At 54.7% G+C, this 17,128-nt stretch overlaps 5 protein-coding genes across 5 annotated transcripts; 1 reads left to right on the plus strand and 4 right to left on the minus strand.

The window, feature by feature from the left end:
- Nucleotides 1–1,208: 1,208 nt before the first annotated feature.
- On the minus strand, nt 1,209–2,566 carry DICSQDRAFT_183726 (thiol methyltransferase 1). Its single transcript, XM_007370580.1, has 5 exons — nt 2,205–2,566; nt 2,029–2,149; nt 1,882–1,970; nt 1,731–1,826; nt 1,209–1,673 (listed from the first exon to the last, which is right to left on the minus strand). Exons 1-5 carry the CDS (start codon nt 2,294–2,296, stop codon nt 1,412–1,414), a joined length of 660 nt encoding a protein of 219 aa, XP_007370642.1. The 5' UTR covers nt 2,297–2,566; the 3' UTR covers nt 1,209–1,411.
- Nucleotides 2,567–3,604: 1,038 nt separating this feature from the next.
- On the minus strand, nt 3,605–6,215 carry DICSQDRAFT_163813 (uncharacterized protein; the record flags this gene model as incomplete). Its single annotated transcript, XM_007370581.1, has 8 exons — nt 3,605–4,103; nt 4,157–4,362; nt 4,420–4,673; nt 4,732–4,797; nt 4,847–5,182; nt 5,238–5,291; nt 5,344–6,015; nt 6,068–6,215. The coding sequence occupies 8 exons, from the start codon at nt 6,213–6,215 to the stop codon at nt 3,788–3,790; spliced, it is 2,052 nt and encodes a 683-aa protein (XP_007370643.1). The 3' UTR covers nt 3,605–3,787.
- A 1,262-nt stretch (nt 6,216–7,477) lies between these two features.
- Nucleotides 7,478–11,540, minus strand: DICSQDRAFT_112885 (uncharacterized protein). The gene is made up of 14 exons (XM_007370582.1): nt 11,357–11,540; nt 11,175–11,306; nt 11,010–11,122; nt 10,860–10,946; nt 10,073–10,807; nt 9,668–10,007; nt 9,543–9,603; nt 9,304–9,476; nt 9,150–9,239; nt 8,926–9,099; nt 8,564–8,870; nt 8,431–8,506; nt 8,337–8,377; nt 7,478–8,281 (listed from the first exon to the last, which is right to left on the minus strand). Exons 1-14 carry the CDS (start codon nt 11,460–11,462, stop codon nt 7,660–7,662), a joined length of 3,057 nt encoding a protein of 1,018 aa, XP_007370644.1. The 5' UTR covers nt 11,463–11,540; the 3' UTR covers nt 7,478–7,659.
- Nucleotides 11,541–11,704: 164 nt separating this feature from the next.
- On the plus strand, nt 11,705–13,702 carry DICSQDRAFT_112889 (uncharacterized protein). The gene is made up of 9 exons (XM_007370583.1): nt 11,705–11,870; nt 11,927–12,264; nt 12,332–12,445; nt 12,506–12,592; nt 12,651–12,713; nt 12,781–13,064; nt 13,116–13,132; nt 13,186–13,336; nt 13,391–13,702. Exons 1-9 carry the CDS (start codon nt 11,857–11,859, stop codon nt 13,694–13,696), a joined length of 1,374 nt encoding a protein of 457 aa, XP_007370645.1. The 5' UTR covers nt 11,705–11,856; the 3' UTR covers nt 13,697–13,702.
- Nucleotides 13,703–13,805: 103 nt separating this feature from the next.
- On the minus strand, nt 13,806–16,962 carry DICSQDRAFT_157828 (uncharacterized protein; the record flags this gene model as incomplete). Its single annotated transcript, XM_007370584.1, has 9 exons — nt 13,806–13,926; nt 13,980–14,122; nt 14,183–15,032; nt 15,090–15,439; nt 15,491–15,950; nt 16,002–16,223; nt 16,280–16,405; nt 16,454–16,608; nt 16,669–16,962. The coding sequence occupies 9 exons, from the start codon at nt 16,960–16,962 to the stop codon at nt 13,806–13,808; spliced, it is 2,721 nt and encodes a 906-aa protein (XP_007370646.1).
- Nucleotides 16,963–17,128: the final 166 nt, after the last annotated feature.

Here is a 17,128-nt window from a genome sequence, read left to right on the forward strand (position 1 = left end):
GGTATCAGTGGTGGATGTCCAAGTTCTGCTATGGTACAGGAGAGGATGGTGAAGAATTTCTCGGAGTCCAGCAAAGAGCGCTATATATGGCTGCTATTCTATGCTATAGTGTGAGCTTCTGTAGTGTAGTGGTTGAACATGCTGTGTTGGACACTGAAATTGCAGGTTGCTGGTTCAATTCCCTGTGGTGGCATTTTTTTTTGCCGCCGCTGCACCCACTAACAAATATTGTACACTTGACCTTGATCAAGAGCAGCTGTCCTTTGATTTACTTCCATGCATATCATCTTTATTCAATACATCTCACAGTGAACTTGGGCATGAACTTGAACAGGGACTTGGAGGACTTGGCCAAGTACCTGGTACTTGGCCAAGTCGACCCACCCAACTTGGCCAAGTCCATTGGACTTGGGGTACTTGAGGTACTTGGGATACTTGAGGTACTTGGCCAAGTACCCCAAGTACCTGTACAAGTCCGTGACGTTTTCCTGATGCCCTCCCTTCGTCATTTCAGTCGTTACAATGGCCTCGTACACTGTATCTCTTACACTTATTTCTGTCATTACTTAGCAATGAAATCATAGCTCCATGTCGCATACTCAACTGTTACTGCAAGAATACGCGTCTCGTAGGATTTTGTTCTGACGAATCATATGGTCAAGACGTGGCCACAACAAAGGCACCTGGTCGAGTTCTATTCCCTATGTACTAATTTTTGATCTGGCATCCGTAGGCGACCATTCTGTCGGTTGGCAGCTCAAACATGGCAGAGTATGGGGTAGTAGCATGCTCAAAGTCAAGGACAGGAATGAATAACGGACAGTCTCATCAACTCGCGGACTTAGCCTATCCGAGCCATAGCCCACCGTCAGACCGCTCACTCGGACATGCCGGAGATCTCACGTGCTAACTTTTGACTGGTGGTCATGACCGGGTCACACAGTGACCGGTCATCCGTCGTCTAAAAGTCATGACCGTTGACTTGACCCGTAACAACGCTGTGCTGACGAGTATTCGCCTTCGATCGTGGCGGTGCTACCGCTTTAGGATCGCAGGAGTATGGTACCATGCGTACCACACGATACCACTTGTTAGACCAGAACGCGGTACTGGCGGATCATTCACACAAATGCTATCACAAGTAAACCTTGTTTACATTTACCTACAACAGCCAGGCGGTCGATACTGTACATTGTTTGTGCTACACCGTATGCAATGTCCGATAGCTGTGTAAACCCCCTCCCCCGAAGGGCCCGGGTTGAGCCGGGAACTATCGCCCGAAGTTGAGTTCAGGTGTAAAGCTAGGTGCGAAGCGACGATCGGAGCAGAGCCCCTAGTGAAATCCCGAAGCGGTATAGAAGCGAGAAATGTAAACGGCTGCTGCGACATGGTGCAACGCCGTCAGACATCGTTACAGCCTCCTGCGGACGACAATGCGCTCCTTTCCGACGTGGGACTCCATACTGATCTTGGGCACTTCGTCCAAGACCTTCTCCCAGCCGTCGCCGAGCACTTCATCGTAATGCTCAGGCCGGACGAAGAAGGGGGGGCCAGTGTCGGTGGGGTCAAGGATAGGGAAGACGAGACAGATGAGGTACCCCCCGGGCTTGACGATCTCCGCCATCTTGCGGCCCCATTCGGGGCGGCGGGAAGGCAGGATCGCAACGAAGAAGCTGCCCATACGGTCAGGAAGATGTCCTAGTGTGGGGGGAGGGACGTGGAGCACTTACGTGTAGTCATACACGAGGTCGTACTGCTCCTTCATGGCAAAGAAGTCCGCAACCTCGTAGCGCACGTTCGCAGTCGTGCCTGTGGAGCGGGTGTAACTGGCAGCAAGTAAGTCGTCGGAGTACGGGACGAAGATGTCGATGGTGGACTCACTCCTCGGCCTGCTTGAGAGCGGTCTCCGAGATATCTGTTCCGATTGTCTCGATCCCGAGGCCCTCAGCGATACAAATGGCATCATAGCCCTACAGAGGGGATAGTAAGTCAATCAGGATCGCCTAGAGTCGAGCGCCCATGACCTACTTTGCCGCATCCCGGGACGAGAGCACGACCCGTGGTTGGAAGGGGGAGGCGCTTCGATTCGATCAACTCTTTGAGAGGCGGTTGCAGTTGACCGGCATCCCAGGGCGTCACGTCCTTCTGCCTATACGACCCTCAGTCAGTATTAGCCAGGTAGGACAATGCAAGGAGACACAAACCAAGCCTCGTCCCAGCCATCTTGTTGGCGGGTCTTGATGATCTCCCGGATCCCGGCGATCTTGACTGGGTCCCAGATGTCAGTGATGCTCATGTCTCAAAGCAGTAGTAGGATGAAGATGGGTGAGGGACTGCTGTGAGGGGCTATCGTGCCCTCTCTTCGACCCCCTCGTCTTTATAGACGCTAGTTTTAGGTTCAGCACGAGGACCAGGTCAGAATTCTAGTCCGGAAGACGTTAGATACATCTTTGCACGGAAGAGATGTCCTGGGGATCGCTGTGAGAATTTACCCATGGTCCTCATCGAGCCCCATGAACGACTGGCTGCGTTCGCTTCTCCCGGGAGCGTGGAGGCTCCGCGAGTCCTATCCACCCAGCGGAAGATCATGTCATGCCCAGCGTATAAGCTTATCTCTCGAGCTTCGAGAGATTGGAAAAACGTACGGTAGAACAATTGAAGAGGGCCGTTTGGGGGGCATGGCGGTTCTCTGTACTAAGTTGGTGCGACTGAGTAGCTCGATGCTCCCTCGAACGGAATGACGCCGAAAGTCATGATCACGTGGTTGGCTAGGCAGCTTAAGGAACTTGAACAAACCACATCCACAAGGGCGTGATTACAGTGAGCACAAAGTCCTTGCCGGTCTGTATGGGACAGCGAACTATGCAGCAGTGTGATCGGAGTAGAGACTGTCTGTAAGGATCCCACAATGAGACGGTAGCAATCACGGGTACAGAGAAGCTGACGCCTGAGGTACGAAGGTTGGCCGCCGGTTCTGGTCTATCTCCAGGAACGTTCCCTTTGACGCCAGCATCCGAATACAATCCCAGGTAAACTTGGTGCGTTCTCCCTGAGCGATTCAAGAAGGCCACTCAACAGCAGTTCTTGCCTTCCTAAGGAAGATCAATGCACTCGATAGACATTTAGGTTGGGTTCACTTCGTTTTGCCCCCGCTCAACCGTCCAAACCTGACAAGCGCTCTCCCGAGGACGGAGTTCCCGTCCTCCGACTAAGTTCAGTCAGCAATGGCTTATCGCTGGGTGGCTCGCATCCGGTCCGCACATCGCGCCCACCATTCAGAGAAGTGCTTCTACTCACAAGGAGAAGAACTTCTCCTCAAAAATACGCGCCATTGAGCAATATCCCCTGATGTAGTTGACTGGCAAGGTCAGTCAGCAGCGGGAAATTTGTTAGTTGCATCCAATCGCATAAATCACCAACACCGCATAGAAGTACTTCTACGCCTCAAAAGCGACAGAACTTCCCGTCATCCCATCTTGTGACTGCACGGCGGCTCCCAAAGAAAGACTCCTGTTTCACAAATGATGTGCTTGCGCTCCCACCTTCGCTTCGTATTGGCGCAGGAATACGACATCGGATCCTTTGCTATCAGTGGGTCCGGACGGGGATGTGAACGGCGATGCGTCAAGCCAATTGAACGAACTCTTTCCGTGCTCCAGACCCGGGCTCCCGTCGGCGACTATGGAGAAAGGATTCTAGATCGCTGTTGAATTCGTCATAGCGTACAGTAGCATACACCGCATGATCAGGGAAGCGCAAGGCACTTGACGATGGACGCTGAAGGGGCTCATCGTAGGCCGTAGCCCCTCGACTTCGTACTTGACCCTAGGAGGCTGCCCCCTCCCGTCCTCGCCTTCACGCCCCGCTCGATGTCCGTGATCTTCGTGTCAAGCTCGCGGACCGCTCCATCAATCCACTGCAAGCTCTCGAGGTGACTGCTGAGGATCTGGGCGATTTGGCCCATGGGGTCATCGGCCCCATCCTGGCCTTGGCCATTGGCACCGCTGGAAGGGAGCGAAAGCGCGTTGACGGATTCGATCATCTGCATAAGCGAGCCAGAGAGGTCGTCCAGATGCCCGTGCAGCTCCGTTGCGAGCATGTAGCTGTGGACAGGGAGTCAAGGGAAGTCCGACGGCGACTAATGCGAGGTACATACTTCTTGTCGCGCTCAGTGTCTGCGGGCCCAGTATCGAGCGCCCGGAGGTTGCCACCCTGTCCTCCTAAAATCTCTTCGGTTGACTTCTCGTATGCGTCAAGGGTGGCAGCGAGGTCTTTTTGTTGTTGCTCGATGTGGTCGAGCGATTGGTCGATGTCGTTTTGCTCTCGCTCTGCTGCGAGCACGATGGTGTACAAGCGTTGGATCTAGGTGGAAGCCCATGAAGCAACATTCATCAAGATCTCCGCTTCTGGACTACATACGTTGTTGCCGTTCTCAATGAGGGCACGATCCCAAACGTGGACTTCGCTAGCGAACTTGTTGAATTCCCGAACATGTGTCTCAAGGTCCTGTGACCACTTGTTGACAATCTCCTCGACGTTCTTCCCTCGTAATGCTGAAGGAGGTGCCACCGCCGTTGTTGTGGTCGCATTTGACATTGATCCGCCTGCAGTACCAGTAGCGGTCGTGATTCCTAGAGTGGGTGCCGTGGTCGTAGATGCTCCAGATGCAGGGGCTAGTAGCCAATATTCAGCGTGATGAACTGTATGTCACTACACTCGGACTACACATACTTGAGCTGGGCTTCTTGTCGTCCGGCTTGGATCCGAAGAGATTGAAAGACGACACTGGTGCGGGAGCTTGGCTGGGGTTAGTATAGTCTAACGCTCTGCCAGAAGCAGCACGCACCTGCAGCACCATCTTTCTTCTCGTCCTTCTTCTCGTCTGGCTTGTTGCCACCGAGACTAAAGAGTGAAGGTGTTGTCGTGGCTCCCGTGGTTCCTGTCGTTGTAGAGCCAGTAGGTGCAGAGGTCGTTCCGGTTGCGCCGGTCGCACCAGCTGCCGGCGTAGCCGGTTTTGCGCCGAACAGACTTCCACTGAACAGATTCCCAGATGACGCGGCGCTGGTCGTTCCTGTCGTGCCAGTCGTACCCGCAGTACCCGCAGCAGTTGCTGCAGTCGTTCCCTGTGGGTCGGCAGGTTTGGGTGGCAGACCGAACAGACTATTGGAGGGCGCGGCCGGGGCTATGACACATCTCACGTAGGTAGTCTCGCATGAAAGACGGAAATGTCAACATACCTGTCGTGCTGCCAGTAGTGCCAGTTGACGCGCCGGCGGCCGAGGTACCGAATACTGCGTCCAACAGTTCAATTCTGCATCAGCGTGCATAGAGTGCATGACTCACGTCCACCAGAAGGCGCAGCAGGCGTTGTAGTTGTCCCCATCTGCGCTGCGGGCTTGTTTCCAAAGAACCCACCAGAAGGCGCAGCATTGCCGAATAGCGAACCTCCACTTGCTGCAGGTGTCGTCGTCGAGCCCGTCGTCCCCGTGGAGCCAAATAAGCCACTACTGGGCGCAGATCCTGTAGTGTTTCCAAATAGCGAGGGAGTGCCCGTCGTGCCCGCCGCAGGTGCAGTGCTAGACGGCGCAGGATTGGCGGGTTTCGCGCCAAATAACCCTGCTCCGGTAGACCCTCCTCCAAAGAGACTATTCCCTGTTGCTCCCGTTGCTGACGTTCCACTCGTACCGGACGATGCATTGTTGCCGAACAGACTTGTTCCAGTGGTCCCACCACCTCCAAACAATCCACCTGTGGTCGAGCCAGCAGCGGGTGTTGCTGATGTGTTGGTGGAGCCAAACAATCCGCCTCCAGCGGCGGGCGTAGCAGAGTTTGCAGATGAAGCGCCAAAAAGCCCCCCTCCGGATGCAGGGGTGTTGCTGGCAGGCGCAGTGGAACCAAAGAGAGATCCACCCGTGGCGGGCGCCGTGGTGTTCGTCTGGCCAAAAAGACCACCACCGGGAGCAGTTGTATTAGTAGAGTTGTTCGTTGCACCAAATAGACTGCCAGTGGTATTTGCTATACTATAATGTTTGCACGTATTCGCGATTTGAGTTGATTCGTGACGTACCACCACCAAAGGCTGAGCTACCACCAAACAAGCTTCCACCAGTGGTCCCGGTCTGCCCTGCCTGTCCGGCCGGCGGCTGGCCAAAGAATCCGCTGCCAGTTGTGTTTCCTGTCGTCGAGCTATTGTTCCCCTGTCCAAAAAAGCTCATGATGTCGTGAAGCGAAGGTAGCAACGAAGGGTAAGGGGAGCAGAGGCGTATAGTCGAACAACCCGACTGCAACCTACAACGCGCACAAGGACGCGTCTCCCGATCACGTGGCTGCTACAGCCGGTTTCAGCTCGCTTGTCGTGAGAGCGCCGCGCCGCGTCTCGCGCATTTGCCTGTTTTCCCCTCCTAAGCGCCCCCAAAGGAACTTCGGACGACGATATCTCCTCGACTGCTCAATGTAACCACTTCATTCTTGCGTATTTTGGCTCAGGATTACGACGCGCAGGGCACGGTATTGTATTGAAGTTGCGCCAACTCGACGTCACCAACTTCTGGGCATTCCCGCTCTTCCAGCTCCCTGCTCGACTCGGACAGCGTTGTTGGCTGAATGGTATGGCGTACTCTCCCGGAAATTGTCGGAATGGTGAAGACAAGACGCTACCCAGGGCTCTGTGTCAAAAGGTGGAGTGTCCAGCGACAATTACGTCCACCATAGGGTGGGCTCGGGTGGCAGCCCTCTTGGGCCAGCTCAAAGTCCTCGTCGGGGAGCACCAGACACCATGACTTTGTGAGTAATCTGCACCTCCATAATCTCTGTGGTCTTGCAAGGCATTAGGGGCCATGTAGTCACTGTTGAGTAGGAGGGAGGAACAGACGAGGTGGGTAGATTGGAGCTGCAAAGGAGAGCTTGTAGAACACTACCATTGGCAACCAGCACAATTACATGGGTTTGTAGGCTTACAGTGGACATATGTGACATGATTCGTAGCAAAGATGTGTTGGATTTGATGATATACGACAGAGTGGTATAGTAGGCATGCGCCAGACCCTTCGCAGAATGGAGAAAACGTACATCATGGACCTCTTCTGCACCATATGCCCTCCGTGACATCCGCCAACGGCTTCCAGTGAGCCCTCCATGTGATGTTCAAGGAAATATGTGCGATGGATGCAGAAGACGGCATGAAATCGACTGAAAGCAGGTGAATCGCCCGTTGGACGAATTGCTAACTTGAAACCAGTACCGTGCCCTGCGCGTCGTAATCCTGAGCCAGAATACGCAAGAATGAAGTGGTTACATTGAGCAGTCGAGGAGATATCGTCGTCCGAAGTTCCTTTGGGGGCGCTTAGGAGGGGAAAACAGGCAAATGCGCGAGACGCGGCGCGGCGCTCTCACGACAAGCGAGCTGAAACCGGCTGTATTGTACCGCGAGCGCGCGTCACGGTCAACTCACTCAGTCCAGACTAATGCAATGCGTCGAAAAGTCTAATGTATTGCGAGCATGCGAGTAGTGTCATATGTGAAGAGAGATGTTGGAGTGCGTTACAGATAGCGCAGGCAAGTGCGATAACATCGTTACTGTGGAAGGATTATAGAAATATGTGCGATTTACTAGATAGAGCCCTAACATTACTGTCCAGCCCCACTTGCCCTGCTTCCATCTCATGGGCGGGTATACGTCTTCCTCCTCTCCGGATGGTGGTAATACGTGCTGTACCGCTTATTTGCCGCTGGCAACGTCCCTGCAACGACGGATCCGCCCTCAGAGGGCTCGCCTTGTAAGATCTGCGAGTCCATAAGTGTGGACGCCTGCAGCTCCCCATAGTCATCCGAGTCGCTGTCGCCCCCAGACAGCCAATCCTGATCTTCGGGCAAGACGATGACGCCAGACGCGGCGTCGAAGCTGAGCCGCCTCTGTACGGGATGCGCGCTGTTCGTGCGTCTGTGCGGCCGCGCGCGTCGCTGGCCCGCGGGCTGCTCCTCCCACGGATTCCTGTCGAGCACGGAACGGTCAGAGGGCTCGGGACGGTCGCCCTCGGCTGGGGGTGCAGCGGGCGTGGTCTCTGGGACGCTCTGAGTGCTTGCTCCGGATCCGTCGCTGTGCTGGCTCTGCGGTCGTGGACGGAGGACGCTGTACTTCTTCCGGAGCGTGAGCACTACTCCGGGGCTCCCATCATCGCCTGTATCACGATGTCTGTTCAGGCTTTGGCCCTTCTTGATTGGAAGCCAAGGAACAGGAAGCACTCCAGTCAGCGCGGGGTGGCCGTATCGTCGCTTGCCAGTGCTGCAATGTTACAATCAGCGAAACTTGTTGTTACAAAGGTCGTCGCATCACTTACTTCAGGACTCCACTATAGAAGTTGGCCATCGGCGGCTGAGACTGGATACGGAGTGAGCGGAGGGACTGAGACGCCATGACAATGAACAACTTACGTAGTCCGTCCGTTCGTCTTCTGGCGCGACGTACAACGTCTCATCATTCTGTGCGTATCGGCGTCTGTTCAGGTTGCTGCAGATAGCGCTCAATGACAGAATCGAACCATTCCCAAGATGTGGATGAGCGTACCTCTGGGACCACGTCACGGGATGGCCTGCACGTAGCCTCACTACATCCGCACTCTCCTCACCGCGCTCGACCTCGTGCACAGAACTCAGGCTGACGAACTTGCTCAGAGGACGGAACTGCTTGTCGGTGTAGTACCACCAGAGTAGGGTGCCAGCGAGTAAAGGCGCAAGGAGGGTAGCCAATATGAACGACTTCTTCACGATGAACATGCCGCTCATGAAAATGATGAAGATGAGAACGCCCCAGATGAGGCGATGGAAGGTGATCGGCCAAGCCTGGCCCTGCGACTCGTACGGCTTATAGAACACTGCAATGGACACTAGTCAGGATCGTCGTATACTTGCGTTGCCAGCGGGACTTACCAAATAGCAATTTGTACTTGTAGACGACGTACGCCACACCGAAGTACACGGCTCCGAACACGAGAATGAGCGGCTGGATGACACTGTACAGAAGAGTAATGACGAAAACCAGGATAGCTTGAGGATAGACGATGCCATAGTTGATCATGGGCGGGGCATTAAGCTCGGCGAAGTCTAAGCATAATCAGCTTCTGAATCATTCCTGTTCTGCCATTTGCCCCTACCTCTGGGTGTTCGTGTTACAAATAGACGGAAGAACAGCCGCGGTATGATGATTCCGAGGTTCAGGAGTTGCAGTGGCATCAGACCGAAGCCTAACACCCCGTCAAAGGTTAGTAATCTGTCCTGCCCCGATGCTTAGGAGAGTTGAGAATATACCTTGCAAAATGACGTATGAAACGAAGAAATGTCTCGCATTACCCGCGTTCAGAGCCTGGGCTAACTTCTCGAGCCCCTTAGCGGGCGACTGCGCAAGGTCTCGGACAAGCTGCCAGTATGTGCTGGCTACAAGGAAGATGAAGACAACGTTCACCAGGAGAAAGAGGAAGTATCTGAGAGAGAGAAAGGGGATGTTTGTAAGCTATCAGCGTATGCTTAGTGTTGCTGCTGAAACCAACTTCTTCATCACCGAATATTCGATCCAGCTCCTCGCGGGCAAAGGTTGGATGTAAGTTAGGCCTAGGATGGGAAGACTGAAGATTAGCCAACCACACACTTGCAAAGCGTGGAATCACGAGCACACCTTCCAGTAGGAACGGTAGCGTTGCGTTCAGCATCACCATACCCAGGGACGACAGCGTTTGCACGAGCGCTCCAATCCGCTCGTTGCGGTCCATCATCTCTCCAAGCCAGGGGATGGTCTTCCTGATTTCCTCGGGGGAGAGAAGACTAGCAAGCGCCGTGATTGGGATGAACCAGAAGAACTGCAGCACGACCATGGCACCCATGACGAGCCACTCGCGCACCAGGGCATTGAGGGGAGAGTGCGAAATCGCGGTCCATACAATGTCGCGCGGCTCCGGAGCGAGGTGGGTCAAGCTTTGCGTCGGTTGAGAGGCATGGATAGCTTGTGCAGCAATTTGCTATCAAAGAACTCAGATCAGAATGTGCGATCAGGGCGGGGAGAAGTCTCTGGGTTAATACGCACAGCGCTGGACATCTTCTCGAAAGTGACAAAGGCGACGTGCGTAGGCCTGAAACGTCCCGTGCGTCTCCGCTTCTTGACCAGCTCATCGGCTTCTCTGAACTTCTCCTCGTAGTACTCAATGGCGTCTACCTTCCGGGAGAACCATCCCGTGCGGATGGTCGGTCGCTTGCGGTTAGGCAGGACGAGCTGCTCGGGCTGGCTCTCTATAGATGCGGCATCGTCGACGTCGATGAGATTCGACCGGATTGACCTACTCGGTGCGACCTGGCTAGGATTACCGAGGTAGTCGACCCACGCAGCCTCGAGCTTTAAGAGAGCCTGCGTGCGAATGTCGAGAAGGTTCTTCAGCGAGCCGACTTCCCTGCAGATGTTAACGCTCTCTACGGCCAGGTCCATTTGTTCGAAGTACTCCGCCAAAGCAGGTTCAGACTGGAGGTGCTGAGGTAGATGGGTGACCATGACTGTCCTTGCGGGGACAGAGTGTACGAGCTCTAGAGAGAACAATTGGCGGGATCGAATGAACCTCTTGAAGTTCTTGTAAATAGCCCTCAGAGCGAGAATGGTGAAAACGTAGGTAAAGAGGAGGTGAACAGATAGGTAGCTGCTGGCATCGCTGATGAGGTCAAACCAGTTATCCCAGGATGTGGGAGGTGCAGTGGGATCCGTCGTAGGAGGCTCGGTATAATTCCCAGGAAAAGGTGCGTCTTCTCGTCCATCTCCGATGTCAATATTATTCTAACGCTAGTGTCAGCACCATTGTGGCCCACACGACAACCACCAAGGTCACCTTCAGATTTATGGGCATGAGGATGACGGCAGCAAGGACGGAGCATGAGGAAAAGAGCCAGAACGACATCTTGAAGAAGCTCAGGAGCTAGCGCATGAGGGAGCTATCAGTGCGCAAATCGAAACGCGAGGGCTGCTATGTACGACGTACTACAGCAGCATCAAGACCGACGATTTGCAGCACTGTGAACTCGGAGATTCGGATGGTAGGGAGGATCCAGCCGAAGAAGGCCTGCTTGGCGTGCGCCTCATGGGGAGAAAAACCTGGAAAGACTTAAACAGAAGTCTCAGAGTGGTGGTGAGTGCGACGGCGTACCTTTCAATTTGGTGCGAGGGGCGAAGAGGAGCGGCCATCTTGTGCGACAATACGAGAACACCAGAAAGGAAAGAAGACCAATGACGCCGGATATCGTGAGCTGGGTGGCAAACCAGGGCCCATCGTATCTCACTAAATATCCGTTGAGCATGCGAAGGTGATACTTCAGCGCATTGACGTACTTCTTGGTGGCGAGCCAGGAGGGGGGCCAGGATCTCCACCGGGGTCGGTGGGATCAATGAAAGCCCTGGCAAGGACCCGTAGACTGAGCTCCAGATAAGGTGGCATGTCGTCGCACGAGAGCCGGGATGACTATGCGGAGGGCGAGGGGAGCATGCGAGGTCGTCTGCAGGATGGTGGTGGTCGCCCCGGAAGGCAGCGGCGGCGGTCCTGCCCACCACGCGCTTGACGCTCGCAGTCGCGATACACGTGAGGAACGCGTCCAATTAGCCGCCCAGAACTGCAGTGCTTCGCGCAGTACAGACGATGTTGCTGTTCAAGTTCCTTGAGGCTCGTTCCGCTCCAAAGACCTCGGCGTGGTTCCTACTTGCAACTCTCCTGACCCTACCAGATGCCACGTCGGTTGCTATCCCGCAGTGATAACTGGTAAAACATTATTTATGATTCAACAATCGTGGCCACGCCAAGTGAGGTGACTACGCCACTGGAGAAGGTTGATACCATGCCTGATCTCGAGTATGAGTGCGTCTCTCTTGTTTTCCGGCGTGAAGCTGATGAATTGTGATGATTAGAGATGACGATGCTTACGTGACCTTCTCCTCCTTGGAAAACCATGCTCCGGAAGGCTGGAGGATGTATACCCACCCCCGCGGCTCGATTTACTTTCGCAACGACCGGCACAAGGTAATTGTGGATGAAGACATCCGCATTCCCACCCACCTCAGCCAGGTCGAAAGCCTTTGTGTCAACCGCACACAGCAAGGCCTCCCGGACTACATGGAGATATATATGGCATACGGGGTCGACGCCTCCATGTGTCTTTTTATGAACCACAAACAGTGCGTGGCCAGCTATGATGTTGCCAAAGTGTCAGCCGGTAGTACAGTTAGGAGGCTACCAGTTGACAGCCGTGAGTCTACTTTTGCGTGTTCAGCATACCCAAGGACATACTGACGAATCTATCCACGCGCTTTCAGTATTGCGATTCCGGCGGCTCTATTGGAATTTCCTAACGCATCACCCTTCACACCGTCCGTGCCACGAAGAAGGTTATCGCGAGGCCATCGATGCTCTCAGTGCTTATTACCATGGTAGGCTCTTCGGCCTGTCCTCGTTAAGGCGGAAATTCATTTAAAGGATCAAACTCCTAGACCATCTTATCGACGGTTCTCGCAGCGTCGGCCCCTTCTCCAAAATAGAGTGTGAGCAACTGCTGGAAGCTCTCCAACGCGCTAGAGGTTGGTCCATGATATGTGTGTAGCATGTCATGTAGAAGGATCCTTATAGGACTGATAGATGTTACGGGCGAAATTATGCCTTCTGCTAGCAGCATGCTCGGCTGGATTTTGAGGGATGTTTGTGCGTCCGCCGTTCTCGCCGGCCAATCTTTTCGTCTTAACTTAAGTTATCGTTCATCTGCCCGCAGACAGCTTCCGCACCGGACAACGGTACGGGCAAATTACATGGACGGAGATGCGGACATACCGCAAGGCGCTGTACGCTGCTCCAGATATCTCCACACCGGAGTCGGTTATTACCAAGACGTTCCTCCAGATAATCATCCACGGTCCCTTCTTTGGCATTCCCCAAACATATCTTGCGCATATCAAGAAAGCGAGCGAGTTCAGGGGACATGTAGCCGGCCTCCGTCAGAGCTGGGAAGCCTACACGCGGCAGCTCGTGCAGGAGTACTCTGATTTCATTCTCATTGTGAGTGCTTTGGTCATCCCGACCTAGCTGGCACATTGACGACACGTTCAGGCGACTGTGTTGCTTTCGTGAGTCTCATCCTCGCTAAGTCTGTGCGTAGCACAATCTGAACAGGTATCAGTGCGACCGTCGGACTGCTCACGGTCAACGACATCGATAGCATCACTCGCGCTGCCGCGCCCCTCTCCGCATTTGCTTCCCTCGGCAGCATCACCATTGGGGTGTTCTTCGTCTGGAGACATCAGCGTAACAACACAGAGGTGCCATCGTCCGTACGTCGTTCCATCCACGAGGCGCAGACGACGTCTGCTGACATCCCATGACAGTTTGCTTACCTGCACAACGCACGAAACAGCGCGTTCGGCCTGTCGGGCCATGCCATCCTGCTCAGTCTTCCTCCTGTGCTTCTCGTGTGGTCGATCATCGCGTTCGCCGCCGCCGCTCTCGCCTATAGCCTTCACGGCATATCTATCAATTCCGCACCAGCGTGGGTGGTGCTTGCGATCTTCATCGTCGTCTTCGTAGCCGTCACAGTCGGGCTGTATACGTTCTGGACCATCTGGAGATGGCAGAGCCAGGACACCTGGTGGCGGGGCCTTATGTGCTGGTCACGGAGTCCCGCAAACCGCTGACTGAACCCTGTATGTCTTAGATTCACGACATCGATACGATATTTTCATGTTATGCGCTTGGCAAGGGAGTCAATTCCAGAGCTAGAAGTACAATGTGGTGACAGGTAAGTCAACCGTCTGTAGCATCGCTGGGCGGGGACGCTTGTTGTGAAGGTGGTCGTCCAACCGTAATGTCCAGCCGCTGTGCCAGCCTGAGAATCTCCGATTCCATTTGGCTGATTCTTGCCCGCCTGCTCAAGCAGCGTCAGATATGAAGACGCAGAGCAGAAGTAGAGACACGTACTCTTCCGTAGACCGCTTGCCCAGCTCGAACGCCTGTGATAACCCAAGAGTCTCCCGATGCTCCGCCAAAGCCTTCCTGCGGGCCACCTCCTTCTCCTTCATCTCCTTCAGATGCGGCAACAATCTGTCGACCTCGCGACGCAACTATGCAATCCATCATGTCAGAGTCTTCCACGTCACCGACACATAAACCAAGCCACGCACCAGCTTAGCCCTAGCAGCCAACGCCTGGTCGTCATACTTGCCCGCACCCACCACCTCTGCCTTCGTCCTCCTCAGCTCCTCAAACCACTTACTCTCGCTCTCGCTCAGCTCCGGGCTCGCCTTCAACATCAAGCCCTGCAGCACTCTCTCCATCCTCTGCAACAGCGCCTTCTGCTCCTCCCTCGCCTTCGCAACGCGCTCCTGTGCCCTCTGCTGCCTCTCACCCTCCAGCGCATGCACGATGTCGAGCATCTTCGCGCACGTGTCGCGCTGCCGTTTAAACTCCTGCTCCTGCAGCGCGGCGCGCGCCTCGGCCGCGCGGTGCGCGAGTTGAACGTCGTGGATCTGCGAGGAGAGCTTTTCAACGGTCGACGCGAGGAAGCGGAGTGTTTCGGGCTCGATCTTGTCTCCGATCACTACGGAGCCGTTGGGAAGGGAGAGACGCGGGTTGGTCGGGAGGCCGTTGGGCCGGTCTATGGCTTCGGGGACCTTCCATGGTTGTGCGCTGAGGAGGGAGACGTACGCGGGCTTGCTATCGGGGGCGTCGGGAAGACCCTTTAGCGTAGGCGTGGGGATCGTCGAGGGCGTAGGTCTGGCCGGTGGGAGTGACGTGCCGAATAATAAGGACGGTGTGGGTGTGGATGTGAACAATGACGACGAGACTGGTGAAGGGTCGATAGCAGGAGGGGTTTTCGCCGTAGTCGCAGGTTGAGACTCTGAGACGAGAGAGGTTTCGGAGCGGAGGGTCAAGGGGAAGACGGACATGCGCATGGAGGATGTGAGGACGAATATGCTGTAGGTGAGGTAAACGTCATTGGGGATCGCGACGCCAATCACTGGTGTCGAAGATCTACGAGCGAGCGTTTGAGCATCTGTTGCCTAATACATTAGAAGATATGTAACGCACTTGTTTTCCGTCGAGAAGGTCAGCAAGACGGGTTGTACATCGGTGCTCTTGACGTTTTCTAGACCGACCCCCATCCCGGAACTGCTGTTCGCTTCGCTATCGTTGCTGTCCCGGAGGACGACTGCCAGGCTTTTCAGCAAGGCTCCAACATTCAGAGCATGTACTCCAAACGCGTGGTAAACGAATAGGTTATCGTCATGGATAGGGTCAAGTAGGAAGGAGGGGTGGTCCCCTTGGATGAGGTCAAGGAGGGATTGTCCGATTCGTGGGCTGGCCTTCTTGAGGGAAGATACGATGCCAAGGTCGATGCTCTCGTATACCGCCAGCATTGGAAGGTCGGTTGACGGATGCTGCGAGCCGTTGAGAGAAGCTAGGACCTATAGCGCGCGAACGGGACGAACCTGTTTGTGTTCCCATCTCGCTTCCACTTTCTCGACGTCCAAGTATACGTCGACTTTGCCATCTTGGAAGGCCACAAGGACTAATCCTAGACGCTCAGTCTCGCCCTCACTCTCTTCAGCAGCATCATCACCGAAAGACAAGTACACGATGTCCGTAGCATCTCCGCCATCACTCCCTTCCAAAGCTCGTGGTGCGGGCTGCAGAAGGAATGGTCCCTGCCTTGCACACGAGCTTTTGATAGTGGTCGGTGGGTGCATAGGTACTAAGCGTGTTGTTGCAGGCCACGCTGTACCTGGAGGAAGCTGTTTCAGCAACGCATTGACGTACTTTCTCTGATAGTCATAGAGAGTAGTCAGGCTATCTGAAGACGAGGGACCGCCGGTTGTGGAGCTCGAGAGGAACTCCTGCTTGGCGGAAACATAGCATTCGAGCGCGTGCACGTAAGAAGACGGGACTGAACTGCAGGACAACGTCAATGAACATCCAAATGACACGCAAGCCGAGACCTACGCATTCTTCGGCAAATACGGGGATATTGCATAGATGTCTCCACTACGCATAACGGCGTAGACGGTGAGAGGTCCCCAGTCAGCTCGACCTTTGCCGAGGGCAAATGAGACTGCTTCACGCTCTCCGCCATCGCCGGCAAGAAACGAACTCCCTCTCTTCTTCTCGGGGACGAACGACAATGTTTGCTGCGGTTCGTCCGCATCCTCGGATATGTCATACTCTCTGTATGCAATACTTCAGATGCCACGGAATAGTCGAAGGCGGGAGAGAGGACTTACCGCAGTTTTCCATCGGTCGTCAGGACCAGTAAGGTGGACCCACCTTGACCCCACGGATGCCAGTCAATCTTGGCGACTGGGGCAGATGTCTCAATGGCATGGTGGTATTGTCCAACCTGGAAGGACCTACTCCTTTGAGTACAAGACCCCCTTACACGATGCATTGACGCTTACTTGCACTCGACCGTCGCGGTAACGAGCTTGTTGTAGCCTGTCCGTGGAAGGACAATTACGGCCACTTGGAAAGCACCTGCAATAGCGAGAAGTCGCCCATTTGAGTTCAAGGCAATCTGATGGATTTCAAACTGCACTGAGGGTGTATGCAGAATCTACATGGCTCTGTCAGGTTCAACTATGCGCCAGTCCCGTACGCGCGCCGCAGCACATACTTTGTACGTCTTCTGAGACGTGTTCCTCGCCCCCTTCGAGTCCCCCAGCGAAGTTATCCGAACCTCAGACCCCACTGCTACTATCAAGTCCGCATCCTTCACGGCAATAGCCTGTCTTCGTCCAGATGGAGTAGGTTTGTCTTGCACAGGATCAAAGTCAACGAAGTCGGGAAGCGAGCTCAAGGAGAGGTGGAGGGCCGCCTCGCCCCTCCCAGAAGGCCCAGACACGCTCTTAGGGAGGGCGAGGACTGGGTGCTCTCTCAGCAACTCGTCCCAGTCTTGCTTAGAGCCCATGATGAGAGATAGAGAGAACAAGACAGGGCACGCGGGGAAGGTTGAGCAGGGATTCACGAACGCGACGGAGAACGCGGTCAGTTGACGCCAGGACGCGCTGCGTCTGAGAACGGCAAGTACTTCTCACGCGCACGCGTCGCGGCCAGGGTTGCGCGTCCTGCAGTAT

Source organism: Dichomitus squalens (assembly GCF_000275845.1).
Source record: "Dichomitus squalens LYAD-421 SS1 unplaced genomic scaffold DICSQscaffold_71, whole genome shotgun sequence".
Lineage (NCBI taxonomy): Eukaryota > Fungi > Basidiomycota > Agaricomycetes > Polyporales > Polyporaceae > Dichomitus > Dichomitus squalens.